The 27,689-nt window shown below is 46.8% G+C and overlaps 1 protein-coding gene across 4 annotated transcripts in view; it reads right to left on the bottom strand.

The window, feature by feature from the left end:
- Window positions 1-50: 50 nt before the first annotated feature.
- The window catches only part of MGLL (monoglyceride lipase), a 97,080-nt gene continuing 69,441 nt past the window's right edge, over window positions 51-27,689 (bottom strand). For all 4 annotated transcript variants that reach the window (XM_057390249.1, XM_057390248.1, XM_057390247.1 and 1 more), the window contains 5 exons: window positions 16,217-16,353; window positions 14,617-14,727; window positions 10,582-10,671; window positions 4,715-4,930; window positions 51-3,780 (listed from right to left, as the gene is read on the bottom strand). In XM_057390249.1, the coding sequence (XP_057246232.1) occupies window positions 3,655-3,780; window positions 4,715-4,930; window positions 10,582-10,671; window positions 14,617-14,727; window positions 16,217-16,353 (680 nt within the window). In that variant the 3' untranslated portion in view covers window positions 51-3,654. The remainder of the gene's footprint in view (window positions 3,781-4,714; window positions 4,931-10,581; window positions 10,672-14,616; window positions 14,728-16,216; window positions 16,354-27,689) is intronic.

The following is a 27,689-nucleotide window of genomic DNA, read 5'->3' as shown; positions in this document are numbered from 1 at the left end:
GTGGGAAGCACTTTGGAAAGGTCACCAATGACGCCCTGTCAGACACGCTCTGTTCAGAAAACATAACTTTATTATTAGTTGCAATATACATTGTATTCCTTTAAGAATCCTAAACTTGTATATGTTTTTTTTTTCCACTGAAAATACATGTGTATGTATATACGTTTTTATATATGTATATTTATATATAAATGTATTTTATTGAACTGGAACACAACAGAACAAGAGAGACAACCTCAGGAATTACTCGTAAAAGGAAATGCCATCCCAACTGTGGGTTTATTCTGGCAGTGTGCTAAGGTGAGTGGTATAAAAAGAACAGGCTAAATAGAAAACATGATGGGTTAGGCAGTGGGGAAGGGCCTCTCAGTGCTACAGGTGGTGAGATATACAGTAGTTACACGTTGCTATTGCTCAGTCACGAGTGCCACCCGTTCTCCAGGGCAGCCCAGGCTCTGGTGTGGTTCATAAGGCTGGCTGTGCTCCCTGCCAGTGCTACCTGCCAGCTGGAAATAGAGTGTAATTACATTTCCCCAGCAGCTGCTCCGCTCACTGCTAATCCGGTCAGCCAAGGAAGAATTCCTCCGGGGCTTGGTGAAACCTAACTGACCCAGTACAAAGGAGCTCACAGGCAGGGGAAGGGATCAGCAGCAGCAGTGAGAGCTGCAATGTGCACATCAGTGTCTCACCTGGCCCAGGCTGAACTGTTCCTGGCTCCTTCCCTCAGCACTCATTTCCCCACCTGCCCAGGAGCTGTGGCCCCTCTCTGCTCAGAAGCCAGCCCAGAGTGTGTGGGGTCAGTGCAGGCACTGCCCGGCTCCTTTGGGAGAGGTTTCCCTGTGTTAATTGCCTCAGAAGGTAACTCTTCAGAAAACAGGATGAAGGTGGCAATACCTGCCGCTGTGCCRTGGCTTTGGGCTGTTTGGCTTTTTTTTTTGTTTTTGTTCTTTGCGGGTTTTGTTTGTTAACCTTTTTTTTTTCAAACATAGCCTCCCCAGGCCATGTGCCACTGCTGAGCTTGGCTATGGACAGAGGGACAAGGCTTCCCCAAATCAATGTAAATTGTTTCCYGTTATTTCTGTTCAGCTGCAGATGTTTCTTGGGTGAAAGGACATATTTTAGCAAAGGCACTGACAACGGACTTTCCTCTGCCTGAAGCCAGGTTGGAGGGAGCAGACGGGCTCTGACCTTTCCRCTGAAGGGTCACTTCCCTCTCCCCTCCTGCAAAGTGCTTGTCAGTTTGGAAGGGATGTAAAGAATGTGGGCATTGATTTACTCCTCCTGACTTCCTCAMGAAAAGTGCTTTCGAAAATCCTATCCTTAAGTCATCATCTTGCTACTRCCCCCGCAACGTCTGTCACCTCTGGATCACACCCACTTGTTTCCCCTTCCAGCTGAAGGAGCAGGTGAGATTTCTCACTGCTGCAGTTTTCCTCTTCTTGCTGTCTTTCTCCAGCAGCATCTGGCCAGGAGGGAGCTTGCTCAGGCACAAGAAGTTGCCTCAAGACAGGCTGCTGGAAGATGGAAAGCAGGTGACGTGCACATCGCTCCTTCCCAGAGTGTCACCAGAGGTTCAGCAGGGGCTGCTGAGAACAGCTGATTGCACTGGAATARTATTTCAATAAAAAACTGGCATTGCTGGGAGAACTACAGCACATTCCTCTCTTTAGAGGCAAGAAAATACAAATGCCAAAGTGCCTGGATCAACCTGTATAAAAGAGCTTCCCTGACTTGGGCCCCTTGGGGCAACTACAAGGACACAACCTGCATCCACATGTCTTTCATCCATCCGTGATGGGACTGAATGGGACCGAGCCCTGATCCTGACTGTTATTGCACAGAGGTCCCTTTCCTGAACCTTGCCAGAACTGCTTCCAAAGGAAAACGAGGTGGGTGACCCCCTGACTGTCACAGGAGGGCCCCAGCCCTGGGAGAGCAGCTCAAGACACAGCGCTGGCTCCCGCTGCTGCCAAGGAAAGCAGTAAGGGCTGGTTTGTCACTGGGGGAGATGCCCCACTCTCTCATAGTGCAACATTTGCATTCTCTTCTTGCAAAACTGGAGGGAGAGGTGCAGGTTAAACCCCTTCCCTTTGGATAGTGCCAGTAATTCCTGCTGAGGGCCATTGTGCTGGATAAATCGGCCTGCACAGCCACCCTGTCATCACCACGCAGCTTTTGCTGTGTCAGTGCAATGTCTCTGCTCTAACCCAGGGTCTAAACTCTTTCCTCTCATCCTACTGCTAGCAGAGACTCAGGAAGCTCTAGGATTTGGCTCACCTGCACYGCAGACCCCGTCCACAGGCTCCTCCAGGGCAGCTGTAGAGCAGGGTCTGTGGATGCCCCTGGCCCAGCAAGGCAGAGGTTGGATGGGTGATCACACCCCAAGTTCTGCCTAAAGCTCCCCCCGTGCCCTGGAGGGCAGAGCTCAGCCCCTCAGTGCTCTGCCCCTCAGTGCTCTGCCCCAGGGCTCTTTGGGGTGAGCTGGGACAGCATCTCTGCTCATGCTGTGGGTCTCCTGCTAAACCAGTGGACCATGAGGACACCCACTGCTACTCCCCACCCACCAGATGCTCTGCACTTCTCTCTAGCATTATTTTCAGGACATTTTCCAACTGATGAAGGAAAACAACAGATTATGACTGTAAAGTTATGGTGAGAGGACTGGATCCTGGTAGGACAACATTGCTCCTTGCCAAGAGAAGGAATGATTAACTCCTTCTTTACTCTCCTCCCGTTTCTTCTCCAGCTTCCAGCCATCTCTATATACATCATATATTATATTACTATATTCTCTTATAACTTTGCTTTTTCAGTTTCAGTAGCACAAGTGATTAATTCCARAAGAAAAAAAAAAGGCAAGTAARAAAAGGAAAGAAGGAAAAAACCCTGTCCCTAGGAATATTTACAGAATASTTCATCTTGCAGAGGAGATGGGGTTTGACATTGGGAAAAGCATGGGAATTGAATGTGCTAAGTGGGTTTGATTCCATATTCCTGCTTTTCCCTCTGGGATCCTGCTCTGATGATGAAAATCAAAGCACTGTTCCACATGCTTTCCCCGAGTGCAAACTTGCAGAGGACGTGCAGGGCGGCGGGGGAAGCGTCTCTTTGCTCTCCCCTGGCCTGATCTGCTTAAAAAGGTAGTATCCAAATGGGTCTGATGTTGAAAATCAGCCTTTCACCTTCAGGGAGCAGTCAGCTCCATCTTTAGCCTCTCCTCATCACCCAGCACCTTCRTTTAGTGCTCTCCTCTCAAGGACCAGGGTTTTTAAGGTACTGGATGGTGGGGGCAAGGGACGCACCTGGCATCAAAACCATGAAGTGGAAGATACTGATTTCTTTTATACACCAATAATTATTGCAGTATAAACACATCCCTGTCACCCYGGCGAAAGCAGAGAAGGGGAAGCCRTGGGGAAAGTTTGGTGGGTGAGGGGCATCCCACAGCTATCAATTCTTCTCCAGATTAGGGCAATGGCCATTTCCATCAGCAAATAATGCCCCACCCCCTGCCTCTCCCCCCACCCCTTATGCTGTGCGTGATAAAATATCCCAAAAATCCCTCCATGTTAGATTTTTTTTTCTGAGAGATTTCTAATAAGAAAAACATCTATTCCCAGAAAACCCCAGTAAGAGCTGCAAATGCAATTGCTCTTAAGAATGGCTGGCTTCCCCAGCTGCTGGGACCTTCTGGCCAATCCATGTCAGTATTTCTGTGAAGACAGAGGTAGAGACCTCRGGCAGCTCTTTGTGGAGGGCATGGTAGGCTTCCTCATACACCTGCAGCCAGGGAGAGAGCAGAGATTAGCACAAATCAAATAAATCTGCATGAACAAAGCAGCCTTCAGTCCCCTCTCATCAACACCCACAGGTCCGACACATCCTGCCCACAGCTTGTCTGGTTTTATCTGAGACGTAGCAGGTTATGAAATCAGGGAGATGCCACTGGTGGTGCTGGCCCTGGACAAGCAGGGAGATGTTGGCATTGCAGCCTGACACCTGTGGGTACCAGAGCACCCTGCTGCCCTTTAGGAAAACAATGCACATCCCAGCCCCAGCCATTTCTTGCTTCTTATCCCCCTAAGGAGGAGGAAATACTTATCATGCCCTTGGAGTGTAAAGGACAATGGGGGATGTTCCCATCATGCCTTGTGCAAWTTTTCTCCTTTTATGCTCAGACCATCCAGTTATTTTTCTGATGACAAAAGCTTTCCCTTGGTCTCCCTGTCTCTCTTTCAGGTTTATTCATGTGCTAACAATTGGTTAATCAGCTGTGGCTCTTTTGAAATGAACAGATGTGAAGTGGCTTTTGTTGTTCAGTGTTTTGGAAAGACCTCCGTGCACCTTTACACGCTGGGACACGAGGTGAGGCTGCTGCTCGCACAGTTGGCATTGTTCAGAAGAGCTTTTTGGGTCAGCACTTTACCTGCTTACRAGCCTTGCTCTGCTTCTGCACCAAGCTGCTCACATCCAAGACACCCTCTGGGTGCACCCTCTAGATCACCCACCACCCCCTGCCCCCAGCTGGTGAAAGGCCACCACTCTGAGCCCAGGGAGGGCTGAGCTTGGGCTGGAAGGGGCTGTCACTGCTCAGCCTCACCAATCCATCTTTGCCTCCATCGCTCTGGAGACCCGCAGGCTCCCCACCCCTCACACTCACGCTCAGGCCAGCACTGACAGCACARTCTCCCAACAATCAAGAAAGCAGGATGACCTTGAGCGTTTTGTCCTGGCTCTGCACTGTGTCCATCAGTAAATAGGAGCCTCTGATGTCGCAGAGCTTGTCGGAGGAGCCGTGTAGCACCAGGATGGGCAGGGTCAGCTTGGGCAGGGCTCGCTCGATTCTGGCAATGGCGTTCATCAGCTGGATGACAAAGGACACCTTCATGCCACCGTGGTAGACCAAGGGGTCAGATGTGTACGACTCCATCTGGCAGGGAGAAAGAGGTAACTTAAGATTAGCAGTATTTCACACAGAGAAGAAAAAGCAGATCAGCCTGGCKGTGAGGAGTCTCTTCCCTTGGCTTGCAGTCATTTCCTACTCTCTCAGGACATCCTGCCATCAGAGCCAAGGTCGAGGTCTTTGCTGGGGCTTCCCAGCACTGCTCTTTGCTGCGTRTTTCTCTCTTCAACCACTGGAAAATATTCAGGCCAGAGCTCTATGAAAGGAGCTCATGCAGGGAAACAACCAGTGTCAGACAGAGACCATTCCCACRGGGGCACCTGCCTGCATTTTTCTCYTCTGCTGTGCCCTTCTTCATTCCARTGGTATCTCTTCTACAGAGGGTTCTTCAGACTGTGCTACTTGAAAGCTGATGTTCTCCAGACCCTCATCCTCTCTGCTGAGGGTTCAAATGTTCTCTTTCCCTATCTGGAGAACATGAGATGCACCTACAGACAATTGACACATGGRACTGCAAAGCCAAGGGGTCATCTCTGCGTGTAAAGTGTGGCAGACAAGGCAGCAAATGATGGTATCAGGTGGCAGGCAAAAAAAAAGTAGTGAACAACTTGCTTAGCCAGACTGTGAGGGGATAAAAATGCACAAGAGCTGGTGCAGAAAGTTGCTAGGAAGGAGTAGTTAGTGCAGCAGGCRAATCTACAGTAAATATTTGTATACTGTATGTGGAGACGGCCCACACAGCCCCCACCATCGCAATATTTGCCAGAATGCTTTGATTATGGGCTGGTCTCTGGCACAGCCTCCCGTTTCTCCCAACCCTGGCAGATGTTTATAGAAATGCTGGTTATTTATAGGTTAGCTGAGAGCAGTCTCCTCCTCCCCTTGCAGGCAGAGGGGTCTGTTCAAATTCTACCTTGATGGCATTAAGTTGAGGTCCTTGTGGCTGCCCTGGGGGGACCATGGCTAGGAGCTGACCCAAAGGCCACCCAAGGACACGCAGCCATGTGTGGGTGTAGGCACAGGCAGGCACTGTAGGGCAGTATGGACACAAAGGTTTGGGGTGGATTCTGCCTTCCATTCCCTGTGAGATGAGATCCTCAGGGTGGCAGAAGAACAGTGCATGGCAGGGCTTTCCCACCTGGGGGCATTAATTTRTCAGAGGGTTTAACTCCAGTTTCCCTTGTTGTCTTCTGGAATGTGTGGAGCACAAAGCCCTGGGAACAGAGCTGGCAGCGAGGCCCCTGATGCTCACCAGCCCTTCCTCATCACTTTCTTGCTTCCAGTCCCCATCACCTCCCACTGCCTGAATTCATGCTATCCCTACATGCAGCAAGGGGAGGATGAGAGGGGAAATTTGGGAGCATTAGTGGCTGACCCCCTTCAAATCCAATCCACAGTACTGAAGATGGTCAAGGGAGGGACAGCAGTACAGCCATTCCACTTGGTGTTGGAACTGGACCGAAGAAATTCAAGTTATCATGGAACTCACTTAGGGATCCTTGGACATGGTGGATGTTTCCAGGATTTCATTAAGGCCGTTGTTGTATTTTGGTCTCTGTGCACGGCTACTCTGAATTGAGGGGTAATTTTTGGCAGGGAGACAAAGATAATCATCACAGCTCATCATATTACACACAGCATCTCCCTTGCAACAAAGCAAGTGCTTGCTCAGAATCTGGAAAACTGCTTGTAAGAGGTGACTGCAAAGATGAGACCATGGTTATGACACTGAGACAGGCTGAACATCCCCTGCTCCTGCTGATGGTCCTGGGAAGCAGAGGGGGAACAGCACAGGGTCCCTTTGGCTCTGTATGGACCATCCCAGTGCCCAACCAGCTTATTGGTGCAGAAACCTGCACCTGCATCTTTCACCCCCATCCCTGCTGAGCTGCACCTTCCCTGCTCTCCAAAGTCCTTCAAACAGGGCAAGGAGCCACCTGTGTTTAGGAAAAACTGTCCCTTTGTGAATGTGCTCATGGAAAATGTTCAGCTTTGACTTCCAGAGCACCAAGTGCCCCCTGGGTGCAGTTCACTCTGCTGTTGGCAGCTGGATGTACCCTCAGCCAAATACAGTGACTTTTCATCAGCTTTTTGAGCAAAAYCACTGTGTTTCACTGCCTACTTAGCAACTGGTTTCAGCCTAACCTGGACCCATGTCACAGCGCTGTGCTAAAGCAACACAGCTTTCAGATGGGTGGATTTTAGTATTTTTTAGGTTCGTGGGTTTGTTGTTGGGTTTTTTTTTTAATTGAATGCAATAAATAAGAGAGTTTGCAAGGGGGATTCAGGATGGACGGGTGTATGGATTGGCAGAAGGTCTCTTCCCATGGAGTAAAACAGTGTTAATGAATTCATGTGAGCTGGCCCCCTCTCCAGCCTCATAAATGCTAGAAGAATGACCTAATGGGTTTATTTCTTTCCCTWSTTGTCTGAAAGAATGGAAATTTTTKAGCTACAAAAAATCAGCCAACAAATATTTTTGTGTAGATGACAGCAGGAGAAAATAAAACAAAATACAACCCAATCCCAAAYCAGACTGATCAGGACTGCAGGGGCAGTATCCTGTTCCCATCAAGGAACATGAGTCCTTGTCAGAATCAATGCTCAGTGCACAGGGTGAGTGCCAAGCAGCAGCTCACTGGGGAAGGAGGGRAAGACAGGGAATGAGCTTTATATTCTGCAGGCTGCAATCTGTAAACCATGCAAGCCAAAAGCTGTTGTTGCTGCACTGAGCTCTGTGACAGGGGGCAAGAACAGAAAGGGATGCCAGCAAAGGCTCCCCAGGGCCTCTCCCAGCAGCTCTTTTTATCTTTATGTAGTTCTRAGACAGAAGCAGCCATCAGGATGCTGCATCACACTGCCCTGTTCAGAGATCTGCATCTCCCCTTGCAGCYTCATCCTGTGTGGGCTTTGCAGGATCAAGGCTAAAGTCAGGGGGACCATTCCACTCAGCCACAGCAGCTACAAAGACTAGTGGGGTAAAGAGACTCCTGCCATTGTGATGTCATTCCTCCTTGGAATAACAGAACTGGTTTTTAAGGCTGCTTCTTGCTCTCTTTTGTCTCTCTTGTGTTTGATGCAGCAAACATCAAACAACTATGATGCCATGTTTCAGTCCCCACACCCTGAAGACAGCTTTCTGTGAACACAAACCCATCAGGGAATTCTTGGACGATGTCCCAAAAACGTTTCTAGTGAAYAGAAAGCTGGTCTGGCAGGAGTGTGTGTGTAACATATAAATAATGGATGTTTCCAGCATGTTGTGCACTTTAAACCTGAGCATCTTGAACCCAAAAGGAGGGTGGAGTGTGCTCAGAGGCAGCCAGAGGACCAAAATGCTGTCTTGTCTTCAGAGCCTCAAATGCTGGTGTTGGAAGGGGGTCAGGAAAAGGCTTTGCCAGCTGTGTGTTCATGTGCAGGTGAGCAGGCAGCACAGCACATGGGGGTTGTGTCTCATTTGGACATCTCTCCTTTACAGGCAGGCTCCAATGAACCCTTATCCACTGCAAAAGGCTCTCCCTTGCTCCACAGAAAGGGAAAAGGCAGAGGAAAACCAACGCCCCAAGGAASCTTTAGAGGCTTGAAGCATCACAGAGCAGAGGAAGCAGCAGCAAATATGTGATTAGAAAGACAACACAAYAGCATTTATTATCACGTGTGTCCAGTGGTTGCTGTGGTGATTCCCAACTTCACCGCAACACGGAAGTGCTCAGTCAATACCGTGCACCAATTCCAGGGAGCTCTCTGACACTTTCCTAAATGCATTATTACCCAGGCTGACCCCACATCATCACTTTTCCCCTACAAASCTATCAAATGTAGCAGCAGCATCCTCCAGCAGAGGATCCAGCTCTTGGAGTGTATTTAAAACATCCTTAAGGAGCAGCTGCAGCAGAGTTCAGGTGTCACATAACAAATCAGTSCAGGAGCAGGCAAAGACCCACATGTCCCAGCCACACTCACTCTTCAGGTAGGGACCAAAGCTCTCCAATTCCTCCCCTCCTCCAGAGCACTGATTTTATCCTCYAAATACAAATGTACATGTGAAAACTCTCCTCCGTGTCATTTCAGTGAATTGACTGCCTAATTTAAACATTTTCTCTGAATTATATGCAACAAGTTATGGCARCTGAATGTAATTAAGAACAGGTTTCTACAGCTAGATTGGAGTCAGTCTTCTTCCCAAGCAAGTATTTTGTGCAGCCTCATATGGTACTTTTGAGCATATGTCACATGGTGCATCAGCGGATGCACATGATCTCGCTCCATGCTAGCCCTGTCTTCTTTTCCTCAGCTCCTTGGATCTTTCCACCTCCAACACAGTGAAATCTTATGTTCTGTTCACAGATAAGTGAACTGAAAGTCATTGGAACAAAACCTCCTCTGGCAGTGCCAAGAAACAGCCCTGAGCCTTGAGGCTATTCTGGGAGACTCTTTGCCTTCCAGTTTTCTGATTAGGTGAACCAAAGATGGGGGATGTGCTGAGGCTGAAGCACTGTACTCAAACAGATGCTGGCATCATCTTTGCCCTCACCTTTCAGCTCCAATTCTAATGCTGGYCCAGCTGCCTCTCCAGAGAAACACAATTCATTAACTCCTAGTTAAGGTATGAACCAWTGCATGAACACCATGGAAAATTACAGCATCTGTCAGTGAGAGTGAGCTGGCGTAGGAGTAAAGGAACAAGTGACCACTACACCAGCAAAGCTCCCAAGACACCCTTGAGTGCTATTTTCTATAATTCAACCTGATTTCTGAAAGGCACCAAGTTCTGGGTTCAGCCCAAGTACATCCATCCACTTGTGGTTTGTGTTTCTCTCCTTTCTCCCCTCCCACAGCAGTGAGAAGGAAATGCCCTGCTCAGGTGGRGTTGCAGCAGTTGCAGTGACCCTGTTTGTGCAGTGATGGCATGAACAGGCTGACACTCATTACCAGGAGTGGGTGTCAATGGGAGACGAGTGCCAGGCTGCTGTGACACTGTAAAAACAGCCCTGGGACAGTTCCAAGGACAGGGTGAGGCTGGAGCTGCGCTGTTACAACAGCTGCTTCAACTGCAGCTCCTTTAAGTATTATTCTTGGGTTGGGCATGAATGCATCATTTGTTTGGAAAGGCTGTGGCAGAGTCAGACTGTGATCCAGYAGACTTTGTCACAAGTTCTTTGGGACAAGCACGCTCTTTTCCTCTGCTTGAATGCATCTGGCACAACATGATCCTAGTTTGGAAGCAGGAAAACAAATCTCCWGGTCTGTAGGGTTTTGCATGATTTCACTGCAAAGGGCAGAGGTGGGAAAGTTGACTTTAGCAGTTTGCAATTTGTCTGAGGTGGGTTTTGCTGCTGTAATGAGTGGTGGTGGTGCAGCAGAGACAAAGATTTGACTCCCATGTGCTTCCCACCTCACCTGTAGCTCTGTCATGTCTGGAACCAGAGCAGCTGTGGGTGGAAGGCACAGCCCAGGCAGGAACAGCTGATCTCCCACAACCTCATGTGTGCAGTCAGCTCCCCTGGCTTCAGAGACATGTCACCTTTTCAGAAACATGTCACCTTTTCTACACCAGCCCAGATTTCTGCCCTCCCGATTCGGCAAAACACTTGTGGTTTTTTTCTAAAAGAGAAATGGCAGGACTGGGACAGGATACTAACTGTGCAGTGACTTTAAATGGTATTAAAGGTTCTCACCTCTTTCTTGTTCCGGGAAATTGCGTTTGGATCTATTGATCCCAGTGACAGGTTTGGGAGCACAAAGTTGAGCACTTTCGCTGCAAAAACCTGTGGGAGAGGAAAGAAAGCAGTCAAAGAGCCAGTTAGAGGAAGAGAGGAACACAGAGGCCCAAATCCTGAGCTGATGGAAGTCAGCACAGGAGTTAAATAGTTGAGAATTGTCAGCTAACTCGGGAGGAGGATCTGTCCTATATTTAAAACATTTCTCTTAACGAGAAAAGTGTTTAAACTGCTCCWGGGAGCAGGGAGTGGGTGTGCTAGACTGAAATGCCGTCAGCTGTCCGTCCACATGCAACAGCACAACTTCATTGTACTGTGCCTTTCCCTCATTCTCCAGTTAATTTCTGAAAAGGCCTCAGTTAAGCACATTGATAGGGAAAGGTAATTTCCAGCTCTTGGAGAGCTGTTTTTCAGTGTTYTATTGCCCTTTCCTTGATGCCACAGCTCTGGTTTCAGGTTGCACTGCACCCTGGGTGCAATGGGCAGTAGCTGYCTGGGCTGCATTCATTTTGATAAGCATATCCTCCAGGGAACCTGTAAATAAACAACAGCCAAATGTGCACTGGCTAAAGGAATCCATTGCTGACACATCTCCTGGGAGCAACACACAAAAGCACYGAGCAGCCCAGGCTGGAAACTGCTGGCAGAAGAAAGGGTAACATCTTTCATTTCAATAGCACTACAAGCACAGTGATACCAGCGTTCTGCTCTGATCTTTGATAGCTGCCTTTAATTAAGTGATCACCACTTAAGTCASAAAACACGCAGTTAGTGCTCACTGCTGTGTTTTATGGCCCTGTGGCAGTTCACAGCTAACACTTGCAGGTAGGCTGGCCCCCATGCCCTCTGTCTCTGCAGACACCTAATCACTTCTGGAGCACTCCCTGGCATTTCAGATCACAGATGACACATGACAGATTAATTGTGGTAATAGAGGAATAACGCAAGGTGGAAGTAAAAGTCACTCAGGAGTGAAAAGCAGTAAAGGCTCACAGCAGGTTTGGGAACACATGGATGCTTTGGGGTGGATGTGACAGGAACCAGTCTGTGACACTGCGTCAGCAAAGTTAATTTCTGCTGAGGCCTCTGAAGCCAGAGGAGTAAAATAATACACCCACACCAATGCAGGTATGAGCTTAGAGTGATCCAAGCAGGAATGGGGTTTTCTTCATTTCGTGTTAATTCCAGGCAGTGATKGATTGATCCACCTTCATGGATCCCAGGCAAGATTTGGGATTCTGAACCCGATGACTATCACCTCTGCTAAACTGGGCAGAACAATACCAAAAAAAAGGGGAGGTTTTAATATAGTACTTTCTTCTAGTTTGGTTCTACCTCAGGAACCAAGTCCTTTGCAGCGTTAGTTGGTGCAGATTCAGGCTGAATGACAGTGAGCAACATMATGTCCAGTTGGATTGGGAAGCAATTATCAGCAAGAGGTGAAACAGAAAACACAAAASGCAAAGGGGGAATATTGTGTAGTGAGTCCTCAAACAATAGGCTGAGGGTCAGTACAGGATTAAACACCAGGGAATATTTCCTAAGRGGTTGTCCTGCCCACCTTTTTTCAAAACATTCAATAGCAGAAATGTRGTGGGAGATGCTCTTTCACCCCTGCCCTTTGCCAGCATATGTGGCTCCTGTTTCTGCAGCCTTTGAAATTCCGAAGATTCAGAGCTGAACTTTGTCCAGGTCAGTTGAGAAGAAAAGGGGCAAGGCAGCAAGATCCCTCTCACTCCCCTGGATTTACAACGGGATGCTTCCATCAGGACACAGGATTTATAGGGCACTGGTGAAACCGTGTTTCTGCAAAGAGCAGCATTTGATCTTCCTGCCCAGAGCCTGCAAACACGCTGTGCTGTGCTGCCAGGGCTGGCTGGGCAGCCAGGGAAGGTATTTTTAAGAGGGACTGAAGGACCCAGCGTGTCWTCTGGCTCGCTGTTATTGTTGCCTTGAGCCCTCGTTTGTTCAGGCCAAGGTAAATTCTTGCTCAGCTGGAAACTTCCCCAGCAAAGGGATGAATGCAATGGTCCTTGGGAAATGGCCCAGGGCTGAGAAGTCATACCAGTTCCAAGGGAAAACTAATCCTTTGTTCCTCAGAAACACAATCACCATGAAATGTTTTTTGACTCTCTGAGGAAAAAAAACACACAGCTTTATGGGAAAACGTGGTTTATGCAGGAATACTCTCCCTGTTTTCAGCCCTTCCTCTTGCAAATACTTTTTCAGCTCCGGGACTGATTTCAACTGAGTGTGACAGAGCAGAGCTATTTCAGGAATAATTAATTTTTTATCAGTTTTGAGATGCAACAATAGATTTGAAAGAGAAAGAAACTGACTGTGCTCTTGTAATATGGCATGTGAGAGACTCTCTAGGAAAGAGACCATAGAAACACTTCCAAAATACTCCAGTTAGAGAATAGGATTTCCTACCTAAATAATGCATCATTGCATTTATTTCTTACACTGAAATAAAGCAACATCTGGTACAGATCTGCAACAAACCAGACTATAGYAATGCTACTTCCCACAGAACTGGGAATCCTTTTTTTCAGAAAGGGTTTAGAATCTAACAAAAGGGAAAGGTACAGCAATATTTCCCTATTTCCCTTGAGAAKAAAAAAAAGGCTGACAGTCTCTCTCATATTCAGACACTGTTTATTATTTTCTCTTAATATTTATTCCTTTTTCCTGTCCAATGTAAGAAAAAGTAGGGGCACTGCTGCTCACGGCACACTTATGCCCAATGTAGCCTCATCTGTGAAGAATCAGTAATCTGCCTCCTAAAACCAGACTTTAATGCTCTGACTCCTATTTAAATAGGTTTACCTGCACTGAATAACTTCAGGATTCTCTTCCCCTCTTAATATTAGGTTGGACTGTGGGAAAGCACTTAGAAGGAAAATATTGACTGGCAWCCAGGTGGTGCAGATGTCAGCAGGGTTTTGCCTCCTAAGGCTAGAGGTGTTAATGCATTTTCTTCAGTGGAAAAGAGAGGTGATTAGAAAGCACCCTTTGGTGTTTGTAATGATTTGTGAGTACATGGATGGCTTTGGCTACAGCAGAAGGTGGGACAGAATTATATGGAAAGCTGAGGCAATCTGTCTGCTTCCTTGTAGAAGGAAAAAAAAAGAGAAATAGCTTAGAAGTAGATTAAAACAAGAAGCTAGCCCTAGCAGAGGAGTCTAAGGAGAAAGGATAAAGGAACAAGTCCTGGGGGAATGAGATGCTCTGTTCTTCCTGCTGGTTTAGCTGCTCCTTCTCTTTGCTTCCAGCTTTTTTTAGGATTGTTGTTTATTCTTTCAAAAATRCAGAAAGGAGGAGAGAGCTGAGGCTCTGTTGCTTTGCAGAACTTCCCTGGGGAAGAGCAAACTGGGCAATGCAATTGTGGATCAGAAACAGCTCTGGAGGGCAGAGGTGAATGGGAGWGGGACAAAGCCTAAATGCAAACCAAAAGGGATGGTTTGGACAAGAACCAGTTATGGTACCAAGCAAATCGGATGCAGGTGGGGCAATGATGCTTTAGCTGGAAGCCTCTTTTGAGGCTCACAAAGGATTTCTGGGATTCAGGAGCTCTAGTTCTGTTTAGAAATCGGTCATCCCCCAAATGCCAAAAATAACCCTGGCCTGACTTAGCCAGCAGCCTGCATTGCAACTATACCAGACTCTGCATGAGTCAGGAAGAAAGCTGTAGGAGAGGAAGGGAAAGGACAGCACTGTGTGGGCTGCCACAGGGTGAGGTGAAGAAAGCTCAGTCTGCTCCCACCGTTACCCGGCTCTTGCTTAAGTAAGTTTTTTCTGGACAGGATCAGGATTTGCTTCCCCTTTGAAAAGTAGGTGGAACTGTGTGGGAGGCACTCAGAAGAGAAGTATTGACTGGCATCTGGGGGACACAGATCCCAGCAGGGCTTTGCATTTCAAGGCCAGAGGTCTTTACACTTTCCCCTCTGCAGAAGAGCAAGGGGATCATGTGCAACGCGGGTTTGCTCTTACCTTGATGGGAGTRGCGACTTCTGGGCTGGCTACCACTAAAGGAGAGATTAACAGCATGCCTGAAAAYTCACTGGGTCGCTCACTAGCTGTCAGAATGGAGATGGCTCCCCCCTGCAATGCAAAATAACAGCCCACAGCTTAATACAGGTGCCAACATCTTGTTTGTACAGTAATCTTGTTACTGGAAGGGGTTTAGTCCAAGCAAGCAATTATTTCTGCCCCACTGAGAGTGCAGTGTGGTCAGCAAGGAAGGCTGGAGGAGCAGCAGCACTGAAAGTGTCTGGTTTTTGTGGGGGAGAAGAGATCTGGTTTCTGTTCTCATGCTATAAACCCTCACGTCACACTGAACTCAACTCTGTGCAATGCCCATCAGCTCCCTGGGATGCCTTGTGTCCTCCTTACTTAAAAGGACTAAGAAGTAAGAAGAAAATGCCTGAAGAGGCAATTCTGGTGAGACTTGATAAATAAGTTGAGGTTTATCAGCTTGACAGACAGRCAGGTGCTGCCTTGGGACGATGCCTTAAGCCAGGCTTGCTCCGTGCTGTGCCCCTGGTAACCCGGGCAACAGCAATGCTGCCTTCAGCATGCCAAACCCTTCGCTAATTAATGGGAATTAAATATTCTCCTCCTCAGTGTCCCYCTGGCCCCTCAGTGCTGTGCCCAGSGCCTGGCAGCAAACACCCAGCCCGTGGAGCTGAACACCAGCCAGGCTGAGCCATCCTGTGTGAGGACAGGGGCTGGGGATGGGGACAGTGAGGGGTGGGGATGGAGGGGATGGGGTGGGATTGCTCAGGAAAGCTTGCAGAGGGTTGGTTGCCAAGGGAAAAATCTGGGGAACTTCCACGCTGCTGGAGAACCAGGGGCTCGTTAAACGGAGCAGCAGTGAGAAGCATCTCCAARGCCTCAGTGGGAAATGAGCTCCTCGTTACAGCGGCTTTGGGGAACGAGAGCCCTCCGGAGCAGGCCATGCCTTCTTATGCAAGAAACACTTATTTATCCGAGCATGGACTGAATCCCAAAGCACTTGTTCATTTTCCTCTCCTCCGGGAAGGCAGGGAGAGCAGATCAATGACATCAGTGGGAATACTGTTAGCTTGAATAAAGGGATTTGGCCCGTGCTGTCAGAATCAGGCTTCAGATCTGTTCACCAAATCAGTGCCTTTGTTTTTGCAGCCTTAATCCCTGGTACATTCTCCTGTTAGGTTGTTTAACAGAATGAGGCTACAGGGTGTTTTCATGCTTCATCCCCATGCTGCTCACARAGCTTTGGAGGGCTTAACCTCCTGGTTACTGGTTAAAATGAAAGGGGAAGTGAGACTTACCACATATCCATGGGAATGAATGGGCTTGTTAAAAAACAAGCCCCTCGTGGCAAATGGCACTAATTAGAGCCATAGTGRGGGTAGGAAAGTTAAGGACTGGCTTTACTCAGGGCAGATCTTGGTGTTATAGCATGCTGGCAAATCAGCCAGTGAATGCAGGGAAAGGAAGGTTCCTTGTGGTTTTGTTTTCCTGCTGTGGAATGAGTTATTTCGTGGCACCCACGTCAGTACCATGGCATGTCCTGGGTGCTGCTGGGAGGGGAGGGGATGGTGCTTACCATGGAGTGCCCCAGGATGAGAACAGGCAGCTCAGGGTGCTCTTTCTTCATGAGATCAATGTGCTGCAAGCTGTCCCTGATGAAGACGTGGAAATCTGAGACAACCATACGGTCACCCTCACTCTGCCCATGGCCAACTGCAGGGGAGAAGGAAAGCACACAGCTCAGTCATTTGAAACAGTGGTTACAATTGAGAAATTGTAGCAGAATAATAAGAAATAAGCCTGTTGGACTGTYTCTGTCCTAACTTGACCTTCTCCTGCAGTCATCTCTCAACAGACAAAGTGCTACAGAAATACAAAGGAAGCTGCACAGAGCTGTGAAGTGCCATACTGTCCATGATCTGATATAAAAAAGAAAAAAAAAATCATAGCATCACAGAACGTTAAGGGGTTCTAAGAGGATTTAAATTTGGACTTCTATTCCCCTGTGTTTGTACCCACTTTTCAAAGCTAAGGGTACTGAATCAGCCTCAAACATCAGGACGGGGAAGGGCTGCCTTTCCTTCCCTTGGAGATGGTGAGTCACTGCATCCTGGGAAATGAGGGTCTGCCTCAGGGCTCACATCCTCTGGGGTCTGTGGCTCACTGTACAGCTGTCACTGCTGGGTGGCATCTTGGTGAGAAACAGAAAGATTCTGAAGTATAYAGCTGCTATAAACTTAATGGACCACGGACACCGCCTTTTCCAGGGCCTGGATGTGCAAAAGCTTTTCAGTCCTGCTTTTTCTCGTGATTCCCTGGAGCCCTGGATGGGCTGGAAATCTCCTCTGTATGAGGTAAGAAGTCAAGTGATGGAGGCTGCAACAGCCTGCAGTGGGCAAATATCCAGTGGCATCCTCCTCCTAAACAAGTGCTGACGCACCTGGACACTGTTTCCTCACTCWGTATCTGGGAATTATCTTGCCTAATGGAAGGGAAGGGGAAAATTAAAACAGGAGATGGTGAGTTGCCATGGGAACAGTGGCATCCCTGGCAGAGGTGGAGCCAGCATCACCACCAACACAGCTCCAGGCAATTTTGAGCTTGCAGAGGCTTGAAATTAACACCACTTTGGGGAAGCCATTTGCATGCTTACCTGATCACCCATGCATGTTATTGTCTATCACAAATAGGATTAGAAACAGCCCCTGTGCTTGTCCCTGTTTGTGAGGTTGTTAAGGAAAACTGAGAAGGGGAAAATTCGTCCCACCCATATGGGATAGGGTAAAAGGGTCTCAAACATCTTCTTCCTGTSAGGTGTCTCCTCCAGTGGGCACTGAGGCACATTTATAGACACAAAGAGGCAGTGACTTTTAAAGGAGGTGAAGTGTCTGGTAATTGTTGACATGCTGGAGGGATCCCCTTGCAGTGCTGAGCAAAGAAAAGCACTGCTGACACAGCCACAAAGACAGGCAGATCTGCTGGCAGCAGTTGCACCAGCGGAAACCAGTATGTCTCAATTTTCTTGTAAGCCACCCAAAAAAATCACCTTGCAAATTAGGCAGAACTTCTAATAAAAAGCTGGACTAAATCCATCCCATCTAGGAAAAAAGGAACCCCAAACTTGTTCTTTTGTCCTGCCAGGTGGTCTCTGTGGCTGATCTTTTGGCAGTGAAGGCTGCAATCGGCCACGCTGGCTGCCAGAAAAACCCATACACGTCATGCTGATCAATTATAAATAACATATTACCAGTTCTGCTTTCCATGCACACACTCCAATTCCTGCCAAAGTATGGTACAGCAAGCATCCTCCATGGATCAGTGACCAGAAACAAATCAAAGAGCAAATTAAAATACAAGTCACGATAATCTCCAGAAGTGAAACCATGTGTGTGGCTAGAGGATCTATTAACTTTWAACTGATTTTTGTTACAGATGGAAAGTGAGTCTTTTACAGCTTTTATATGCATCCAGTCCACTCACTTTATGGTCCTCCAATGTGTTATCTGCATATTATTCAACTCCAAATGTAGCAGGTTAACATGAGATGAGCAGTCCAGAGAGAGGAACATTTTCCCTGAGAGAGTTCTGCACTTCAACTTCTTTTTTTTTTCTCCAGTGCTGCCTCACTTGCTTSGTCTCTGCCTCTCTCCAGTGCTCAGACAGCTGAGCAAGCAGAGACAGCAAACCCCTGTGGCCCAGGTCTGTAAATGGGCCATGACTCCCTGCTCTGGAACTGTGAGTCTTTGGTCTATTTTTGGATGAGACAGAGGCAGGTCTGGAAAGCCTCCTTGGTCCTCAGTGTRGAGAATTTCCCCTGCTCCCATCACATACCAATGACTGCTTGTACCAGGCACAGTAATGGTTGTGGAATCCAACATGTGCAATCCTATAACAAGTTCCTCCTTAAATTTCTTCAGGGTTTGGGTTTTTTTATTGATAACTTATTAATAATGAATCCCCCTTTAACTGCAGATTTAAGTGCCAAGCTCCCATTCCTGGCTCAGATGGCACAAAGCAAAGCCTGAGCAGCAGTTTGTCTTCACATGTGGGAGAGGAAGGCTGTGCAAGCCTTTGCTTTGATACTATCCTTGCCTCTTGCACATGGTTAGCCAGGGGGCATTGCCAGGCCATGGTCTTTTATTTTACTATTTTCTGTTCTTCCCCTCCAAGAAACCACACTTTTTCCCCCAGTGAATGAGTACACTGAAAGTTTGAATCCCCCAGCTGAGAAAGCTTCGGGTGAAGAGCTAAGACCCCTTCCACCAGGTGAAAGACATTTGCACGAGCAATCATCAATACAGTCAAGAATACTGAYGTGTTTTTCTCTGACCTTTTGCCTTTAGAACTGTTAAGAATGAAAGGTCAGGCTCATCCTTGATGCAAAGCTATTTGCTTTGGGTTTTGCTGGGAATGAATCTKCTGTCGTGGTTCCACAGTGCCAGTGGCCAAACAGTGGGTGYAGGAYGAGGGGAACGACCTTCACCCAGGARCTGGAACTAACCAGGGGCTGCCTCACACTCAAGGGACACAACAGCAAGGGAGATGACAGAGAAGAGTCACAAGAATCATGAGCTCTGTGAGTTCCTCATCACAGCACTCTCACAAGGTCCCTTGGTTTCAACAGGGCAGTGTGAGCTGCAGTGCACAGAGCTGCTGGTGCACGTCCCCACAGCASACTCAGTGTCCAAAAACTCTTAAACTGTTTCACATCTGTCTGGCTTCACATCCAGTGTGTGTGGTTCCCTGCTGGTCCTGTGGTTGTGCAGTGGCTCAATGATAATTTCTGGCTGTGTGCACCCTTTCCATGAGCCTTTAAAACTGAGAATCCAAACCAGATTTTCAACTTGCAAATCTAGAATTCAGAGGTCTAAGTATCCATTTTCAACCAAACACACCGCAGCAAAATAAAATACTTCACTCAAACAGAGTTTGAATAAAGGCTGTGATGATCTGGCTCAATATGTCACAGTTATTAAATTCTTCCTGCTGTATTTTCAGCACGAGCTTGCTCAGACTGCGGCTCTGCCACTGGAGTCAAGCACAACAACTCTGTCAGTCCTGTCAGAAATGATGACTGCAGAGCATGATTTCACCTGTGATTATAGATCTCCAAAGCTACACATCTCTCTGGATGAAACAATACTGACTGACTGCACAGGAAAACAAAGCTGAGAGTTCAGGGATGGAATATTTGAGGGCGTGAGTGCTCTGGGAAGTCTGTCATAACCATGTAGGTTTGACTCTGCCTGTATAACAGATCCTGTGGCCACGGAAATGCACATTTCTGCAAGTCCCCCCATTCCTCAAATCCCATATTCTCTMATGCTGTGAGGCTTGCTTTTGAAAGCCACTCCAGGCTCTTCAGCTGACTTTGGCTCACATGCCTCAAAAAAGGTTACATCCTGGTCAGATTTGAGATATGCTGAAAAACAAGTAAATAAAGAACACAGTCCAACTTGACACTCCCTTCCCTTCAGCAAAAGCCAAATGGGAACTCTGTGAAGAAATAAGCAGCCCAGCTCTGGGCTTGTTGGGAGACTGACTCCAATGAGGGGACCTGTGCTGGATCTCCACCAGCACAATACTTTTTTTGCTGGTTTTTTTTTTTTTTTTTTTTTTTTTTCAGAGCTGAAGAAATATGTCCTTAAATGCAGTTAGTAAAACCAGCAGAATATTAGGCAGAGAGGAGAGCCTGGCAGTGCCTGTCCCTGCACATTGTGGCACTGCAGGGATGGGTGAGTGAGGCAGCACACTCTGTCCACCCTCGGATWCCTGCCCTGCTTTTGTTCTAAGTACTGACTTTCACATAAGCCACACACTATATATATTTCCTTCTCTTTCCAAGGACTCAACCCTCCTGACAAAAGCAGAGCCTGACCCTGAATGCTCAGGTGRCACCTGAATTGATCCTCAGACTTTCAGCAGGAATGTTTTGCTRTGGAAGATGAGGTGATGGGAAGTACAGGGCAAATGTTGAGTTCAGCTATGCTGCTGTAAATTCACCAATTTCAGTGCTGCTCCTTAAAGCTCACGGTCATGGGAAAGCAGAAATGATGGGYCATGCTGTTTTTACAGCCTTTTCTCCCTATTTATTATGGAAAAGCCATAAAACAACGATAGGACAGGAGGAATCTGCCTGGGGAGCAGTAATTCTTCAGGCAGAACTTCTATTTTGGCTTTTCACCTATTTTGATRTTTCCAGCCTTGGGGGAAAAGGGATAGTTTGGATTCATTTTTATGGTAATGAGGACACCATCACTGTAGGATGAAATGCTCTCCTTGGCCAACTGATGGTASAAACAATCAGGAGGAATGCAGGGCTTGACTCCTGCCTCAGGATTGATCAACAGAATCTGTTTGCTTTCCTCTCTTGAGGAGTAACTCCAGGATTTTAGAGTGGGAGAATCAGGAACAGGGAGAGCCAGGGGTTAGGTCAGGAATTCCAGCCTTACCACGCCCTCAGCATAAACACATTTTGAATTGCAGTGGTACCAACAGAGGAGTGTCAGGGGTTTTCAGTGGTTAAAGGTGAGAAGGGCCACCWGTGTGAAGTGAGAGATTCCCAGACACAGCTGAGGAACAGCTCCAGCACTGCAGTCCCACATTGGAAAGAAATGTCAAATGAAGGCAGAGGGGCCATCGGTGCTGGAGAGCCCGGTTTCGTAAGCTGGAGCATGGTGTGATTCAGTTCCCAAAAGAGCTGTTGGAGGCCAGAAATGGTGATTTTGCCAGAAAAGGTGGTTTTCCTGCTTTAGCACTGACACTGCAGCAGCAGTGTTCAGTAGCACATTACAGCACAGACAGYGGTGTGCAGAGGAAGGATTTTTGTCAGAGCCCACAATCGAGCTCAGGCTGAAGACCTTCTTTCACTGCCCTCATCAATAAGCTTGTTGGAATCTGGCAGGTCCATTTGAAGCAAATGCCCAAATGACTTTTGGAAAGGAAGCTGTTATGTGTTTATTGGGTTTTGGAAAGATTTGTTTTATTCCTGAAGTCCTCTGCTTCTATTTTCTGCCCCAAATTGCAGATGGACAGACTTCTCACCAGCGCTGGACACTGCAACATGTTGGAAGATAATCCCACCTCAYTCCTTTTTGTTCTCACCCACCACAGGTCATGCTGCTGGTGAGAGACATGACAATAGTATGTCCTGCTGGCTGCCTGACTGTCTGGGTTAGGGAAAAACCCCACRTAATTAAAAGTTCTCAAAGATGCTTCCCCTCTGCAGGTGCCCAGAGAGAGGAGCAGGGCTGRGTCTGGAGCTCACAGGAGGGAGATGCCAGTGACAGAAATGGCTCTTCTGGTGCACAAGGTCTGATGTGCCAACCTAAACCCTCTCCCATGGTCTTCTTGAGCTTTTGGCAGCTTGCTCAGGTGGGGACTTGCTGTTGTGGCCACAACCTATCCTGAGATCCCATTGCTATGGAAGGAACCACTCCAGCAGCTCATTGTAATATTCAAATCCCACAGACTTGGGAACAGCAACCCTTTCCTCTCTGCCCTTTACAAAAGAGATTCAGATTTGGAGATAAAATTTAAAGSAGAAGAAGCAGCAGGTACAGTTTTCCAGAGTGTTTCAGCTTGGGAAGCCAGTGCAGCAGTTAATGAAGTGTGTCACAAGGCATTGCAGCTGATGCCTGTATTTATGAGCTCTCCCGAAACTCCTCTGAGCAAGGACTGCTTTATATTTTTATTTTTTTTGCACTTGTACAGCACCAGCACYGCAGGGCATCCCCACAAAACTTGGTCCAAGGTACAGCAAGATCTAAAAGTAATAATTATCTCTAATCCCAGGCTACAAGGCAGCATGGTTTTGCAGAGGAGGAGACTGGTGAAAGCACATAGCTGGAGAATTTGGGGAAGACAATAAACAAGGCAATACAGCAAATGTTCTGTGAAGCCTTGATTTTCTGCTTGGGTGTTTTTTTAAGGTTTAATGAAAAAATTATTAATGAACTAGTAAACACTTCAAATTGTCATAACAGTTCACTACTGAAAAACCGTGCTTATTTTGTAATGAATCAAGTACACATCCTTTTCATCAAGTGAGCAAAGCTCATTAATTAAACATACTGGATTTCAAAGCTCTCAATGTTTAATTATTTGTTTAACAAGCAGTACATCTAATCCACCATTCAGACACACAAACAACTAAACCAACAGGAAGAGCATCAAAGCAGGACAATCAACATSTGGAAAAGTCAACAGACTGTGCCTGTATTGTCAGTAACATGTACAGCAAATGTTCCACTGGCAGAACAAATTCACAGAGGAAGCACCTCAGAGATCATCCTGCAGACTCATGCTCAACAAAGCATCTTTCCTGCCCTCAGAAGAGACTTWTCACAGAGAGGGAGGCTGTTCTGGTTTGGTTTCCCCATTTTTTTTCCATTCTTTAATGGAATGAAGTCTGATGTGCAGAGGGCACTATGAAGTTTCTGCCCTCCCTCTGTACCTGTTCTTCATTTTGCTGCAYGTGGAGAGCAGAGGCACCAGGACAGAGACACCTGAGCCAGGAGAAAGCAGGGTAAGCTGTCCTAGGACTTAGGATACAGATCATGGTCATGGTTCATAGGAACTAAAAGGAGAGCATTCCTTCTCACCACTGCATCCCCTTGTATATTCTTTGAGGATTTGAAATACAGCAAAATATAAGCTTATCCTTAGCAACTTTTGACCACTCTTCTCTGTCTGGGTAGTCCTGGGCATCCCTTTTTAGCACCACCAGTAGAGAGGCAGTGAACACACTGGGTTTTCCACRATAATAGGTAATAATTATACAACCACTAGACATGGTACCCATCAGAATTACCTCTTCACCCTGCGTGTTTTATGGATGAAGCACATAACTAAGAACTACAGGCAGATTCTGCCTCTGTGACCAAAAGGGAGTCTTGTTCTAAAGGCAGAAGTCCATCAGCTTCCCTCTTCCCTTTCATGGTTAGGAAAATCATTTTCCTTTCAGCGTTTGCTGGGTAGTTTTTATTCACTTGCCTCACACAAAGAGTGCAGCAAAATGAAAGCATTCTCCTCCCACATCAGAGACACATTTGCAGAGCAGAGATATTTTTAGAATAGTGCACACAGAGATATATTGTTTGTTGTCTTGGTTAGGAAAAAAAAAAGCAACAGTCAATTTTCTATACTAAAATTATTTGYGCCTTTTGCTAGGGAGCAGAGAACCAGTCATCTTGCTAAAGCCATTTGAAATCTTTTCTGTACGCCAGAGATGACAAACAAAATGACCTGGTACATATCAGAGCAGCCATTAATTCTGGTCGACAAGGCAAACTGTTTCTGTCAATGCTAAGAGCCAACTCTTCTCTAATGGATACAAACACGGTTCTTTTGGCTTTAGAAGATTTGCCCATTTCTTACGCTGTWGCTGAATTTGGCTCTGAACTGCAGTTCCTTAAAAGTGTTCCTGGAACATTATGTTGCTCATGAAAACACGCAGTAAAAACCCATCTGAATGTTTGTGTTGCAAAATCATGAGCTGCATTTACAAACAGCAGTGGCTGTGACCAGACTGGAAACCTCAGCATCTCCTGGGACACTGTGAGACCAAGGGGCCAAGGCAGCATGAAAACCTGCACGTGCCACAGTCCCTACCCACACTGCCTGGAGCAGGGCAGCTTTGGCATTCCTGTCACAAAATCAGAAGCTGCTGTGGTGTGGCTGGTGAAGCCAAGGCCCACCAAAGAGGAATATGGAGCCCATTTCCTCTTCCACAAAGCACACTCACAAGTGTATTCCACTTTCTTCCTCAGGTCCTTCTGCAGTGCCACCTCCCTCACCTTAAGGCTTGCCTCCTTAAGAACATAAAGGAAAAGACATCTGTCAGGAAAACCCTTTTCTACCAGGCTACTGGGATCAATGGCTTGAAAACCTTGCACAAAGACTGTAGATGGCTGAGTAGCTGTTAAGTTCCTCTGCAAAAGAGTTCATTTTGCTGATGAATGAAATTATTCCTGTCTAATCTCTTTTCCTATGGGATGAAAATCACAACATAAACGTAAGATATGTAATCAGCAAAGCACAACTTCTGGTGGCTCCAAGGAGTCAGAGACACTAACTAATCAAGCGCTAAGTAAGTGATTTTATTTAAGSCCTTATAGTAATTTTTATAAGGCATTATAATTTTTAACCATTTTTCTTGCAGTTTTGCACAGAGATTCTGCTCTCTTTCATGAGAATGAGCAGATAATTTCCTGAAGTGTTGCTGAGGTGACTTGATTTAGGACAGAGTTGTACTTCAAAGACTTATTCTGGCATGACAGAGAACCAGTATCAATGCCAGGACATGCAGAAAAAAATGCATGGACTTTGCTGGAGTTAATCCAGGGCCTCACAAGTTCATTTGACCTATATGCTGCTGATCTAAGAGCAGAAAAGGGCCTCTTTTCTGCTCTCCACATATGACTTAAGATATCATCAATGGTAGCTAGAGTTTCACCTTCAGTGGAAGAGGAAAACAGCCAAGGGCAATCTCCCTCCTATTTCAGTTAAAAAACATACATAATTTTCTTCTCTTGTTTTAAACCCATGAATAAAGAAAAGAAGGGTGCAACCTTTATTTTTTCCTAGCTGAAAACAAGGACGAAAGTCCACTTGCATTAGCCTTCTGATCCAAGTTCCAGCTTTAAAACAGCTGGGGCACCAATTCAAAGTGTCAGGATTTTCAATGAAAAAGCCAGCGCTGGAGTGGAACTGCACACTCCCCTTCCCCTTCCCTGCCCATTTATCCCAAAGCACGGCTGGCATGTGGGCTGGCTCTCCAACACGCTCATGCTATTAAGTCCTAAATGACAGCTTGTTTAACTAGAAAACATTTCCATTTTTTTTTTCCCTTAACAAAGGCCATTCATTTCTTGCTCTTCTGTTTGCTCAAAGATGGTTTGGTTTGCCCTGCCTGGGAGTGTGCACAAGCCTCCTGATTGTTCCCCTCGGAGGAGTGATGCCATGAGTGACCCAGCCCCGTTGAGCAGGGAGCTTTGCCCCGCACGCTGCTGCAGCATCAACCCAGCCACTTACCCTGAAAATCCAGACATGTGCCCTTGCATAGCTCTGTGCTTGAGAAAACAATCAAATCAATTAATCCTGGGGAAGACAGACCTAATTCTTCCCTGCCTACAGTAGRTTAGGCACCACGAAGAAAAGAAGATGAAAGCTGGGTCGTGTAAGAGCTCCCTCCATGCTGSTGACAAATGTCTTGGGGGACAGACACAACTTCCTTTCAAGCCCTCTTCAAAAGGTTCCCCTCCATGCAGACCACCCATTGGGGACCCACATCAATAACAACAACAACAGAAAGAATTTAAAAGACCCATTTTTCATCCAATTTATTTACATGTTAAAATAGACACGGGTTCCCATCTAGAGCAAGGGCTCCCAGTGGGTTCTGTTTAGTCTGTGAGATTCTTGGCACCAGCATACAGAATTTCTCTATTCCAAAGCAATCTTGGCACAGATTTTTTGGTTATATAATTTTTAAGCAACTGGCAAAKGAATAATAATAATGTTTCTAAAAAGAGGGACTCGTGTTCTAGGATACCAGTAAGGTGTTTTACCAATTAATCTACCAAAAGGTTGTTAACAAACCTCAGATCCCAAGGCCCTTCATTCAGGGTCAGCTCTCCCCATGGGCTGCGCTTCCAGTTCTCAATCAGCCTGTCCAAAGGGAGCTTTCCCACAGAGTTAAAGAGATTTTTCGCTTTTTGCTTCACTCCTTCGCATTGCCACATGGCAGTGCCACCCTCATTAGATGGGATTTGTCCCTGTTCCTGACAAGGCACRGAGGAAATACCACTCTCCCAGAGCTGATAGCTTTTTATACCCACTTTGCACAAGCTCAATGGGTGAGCAGCAGGTGGATTGTTTGAAATAAGGGCAGGCTTTTCAAATTTGGGTTTTTTTTTTTTTAACAGGGTACATCCGCACAGAGCTGTGGCTCACTCGAACCCAAYGAGATCTGATTGGGAGCAACACAATTAAGGAAAAAACCTCCTGATGAAGCAGGTCTGGCAGGGAGCATTCCTGGGTGGGCCAATCCTGCCCAGTGTGCCAGAGCACAAATGCTGCCAGTTGGCTCATGGCTGGGTGGCATTTAGATGGTGCACGGGGGAAGTCACGGGGAAGTGGCAGGGCAGAAAATAGCTCTCCTAAATTCGTCTTGCAGCAAAGCTGTTGTCCTTTCTTGGTAGAGATTGATTTCAGAGCTATTGTTTCAGCTGCTTTTTAGAACTTTATACCTTTTTCTCTCTAAGTCCCCTCTCTGCAGCTCTGAAATTCTCCTCACTACATATATATTTACCAAACAAGCCAGGATCAAACAGGCAGGTTATTGCTTTCTGTGCTCTGTTACTCATTTCAAACCATGACTGGATGACAGTAGACAATGAATCCTGGCTGGCAGGYCTACAGTTCAGTAAACAACACACAGATACAAGTGTTGAGCTGTTGAAGGTTACAGACCCATGTGTTGTTTTTGGGCTGCGAGAGCCACTTCACAATCAGCCAGCAAGGGCATATTTGCAGCTCAGGGAGAGCTCTCTGCAAAATCTGGGCAGGAGAGGTGCAAGGTTCATGAAAAGGCACAGGACTGTAATCAAAGTGACAGGTGGCATCAGGCAGGCTCTGTTCAGAAGAGCCCTCAGCCTCCTCTCCCTTCCCCCAGCCCTCTGCTGAGCTGAGCATGAACTTGGCACCACGATGGGTCAGGCTGCCTGCTCTGTAGCACTAGAAAAACTGCCAGGATCTGCCAGCAGGCTTTGTCTTGGATAAATTCAGAAACAGAAAATAAATGCTGCATGGAGAACGACAATTTTAAGAGATCTGGGTTGAGAGCATTAGTCTTTGTACCATCTACAATTCAGCACTTTTTTTTTTTTAGATTTTATTTTTGTAGCTAAACAAGAATTCTCAGATTGGAGAGTACTGCCAAGCCCTGAATAAATCCCAGCATTAGAGATGCTGTGGATATAACAGCTCTCCCCATGAACTGAATCTACAGACRGTATCTTCAGAGAAATTAACCCTCGAGTGCCACA

Source organism: Malurus melanocephalus, unplaced genomic scaffold, assembly GCF_030028575.1.
Source record: "Malurus melanocephalus ecotype Western Australia unplaced genomic scaffold, MMel_1.1 scaffold_24, whole genome shotgun sequence".
In the NCBI taxonomy this organism is placed as follows: Eukaryota; Metazoa; Chordata; class Aves; order Passeriformes; family Maluridae; genus Malurus; species Malurus melanocephalus.
The sequence above is the reverse complement of the archived record's forward strand: the minus strand, read 5'-3'. Positions and strand labels throughout refer to the sequence as shown.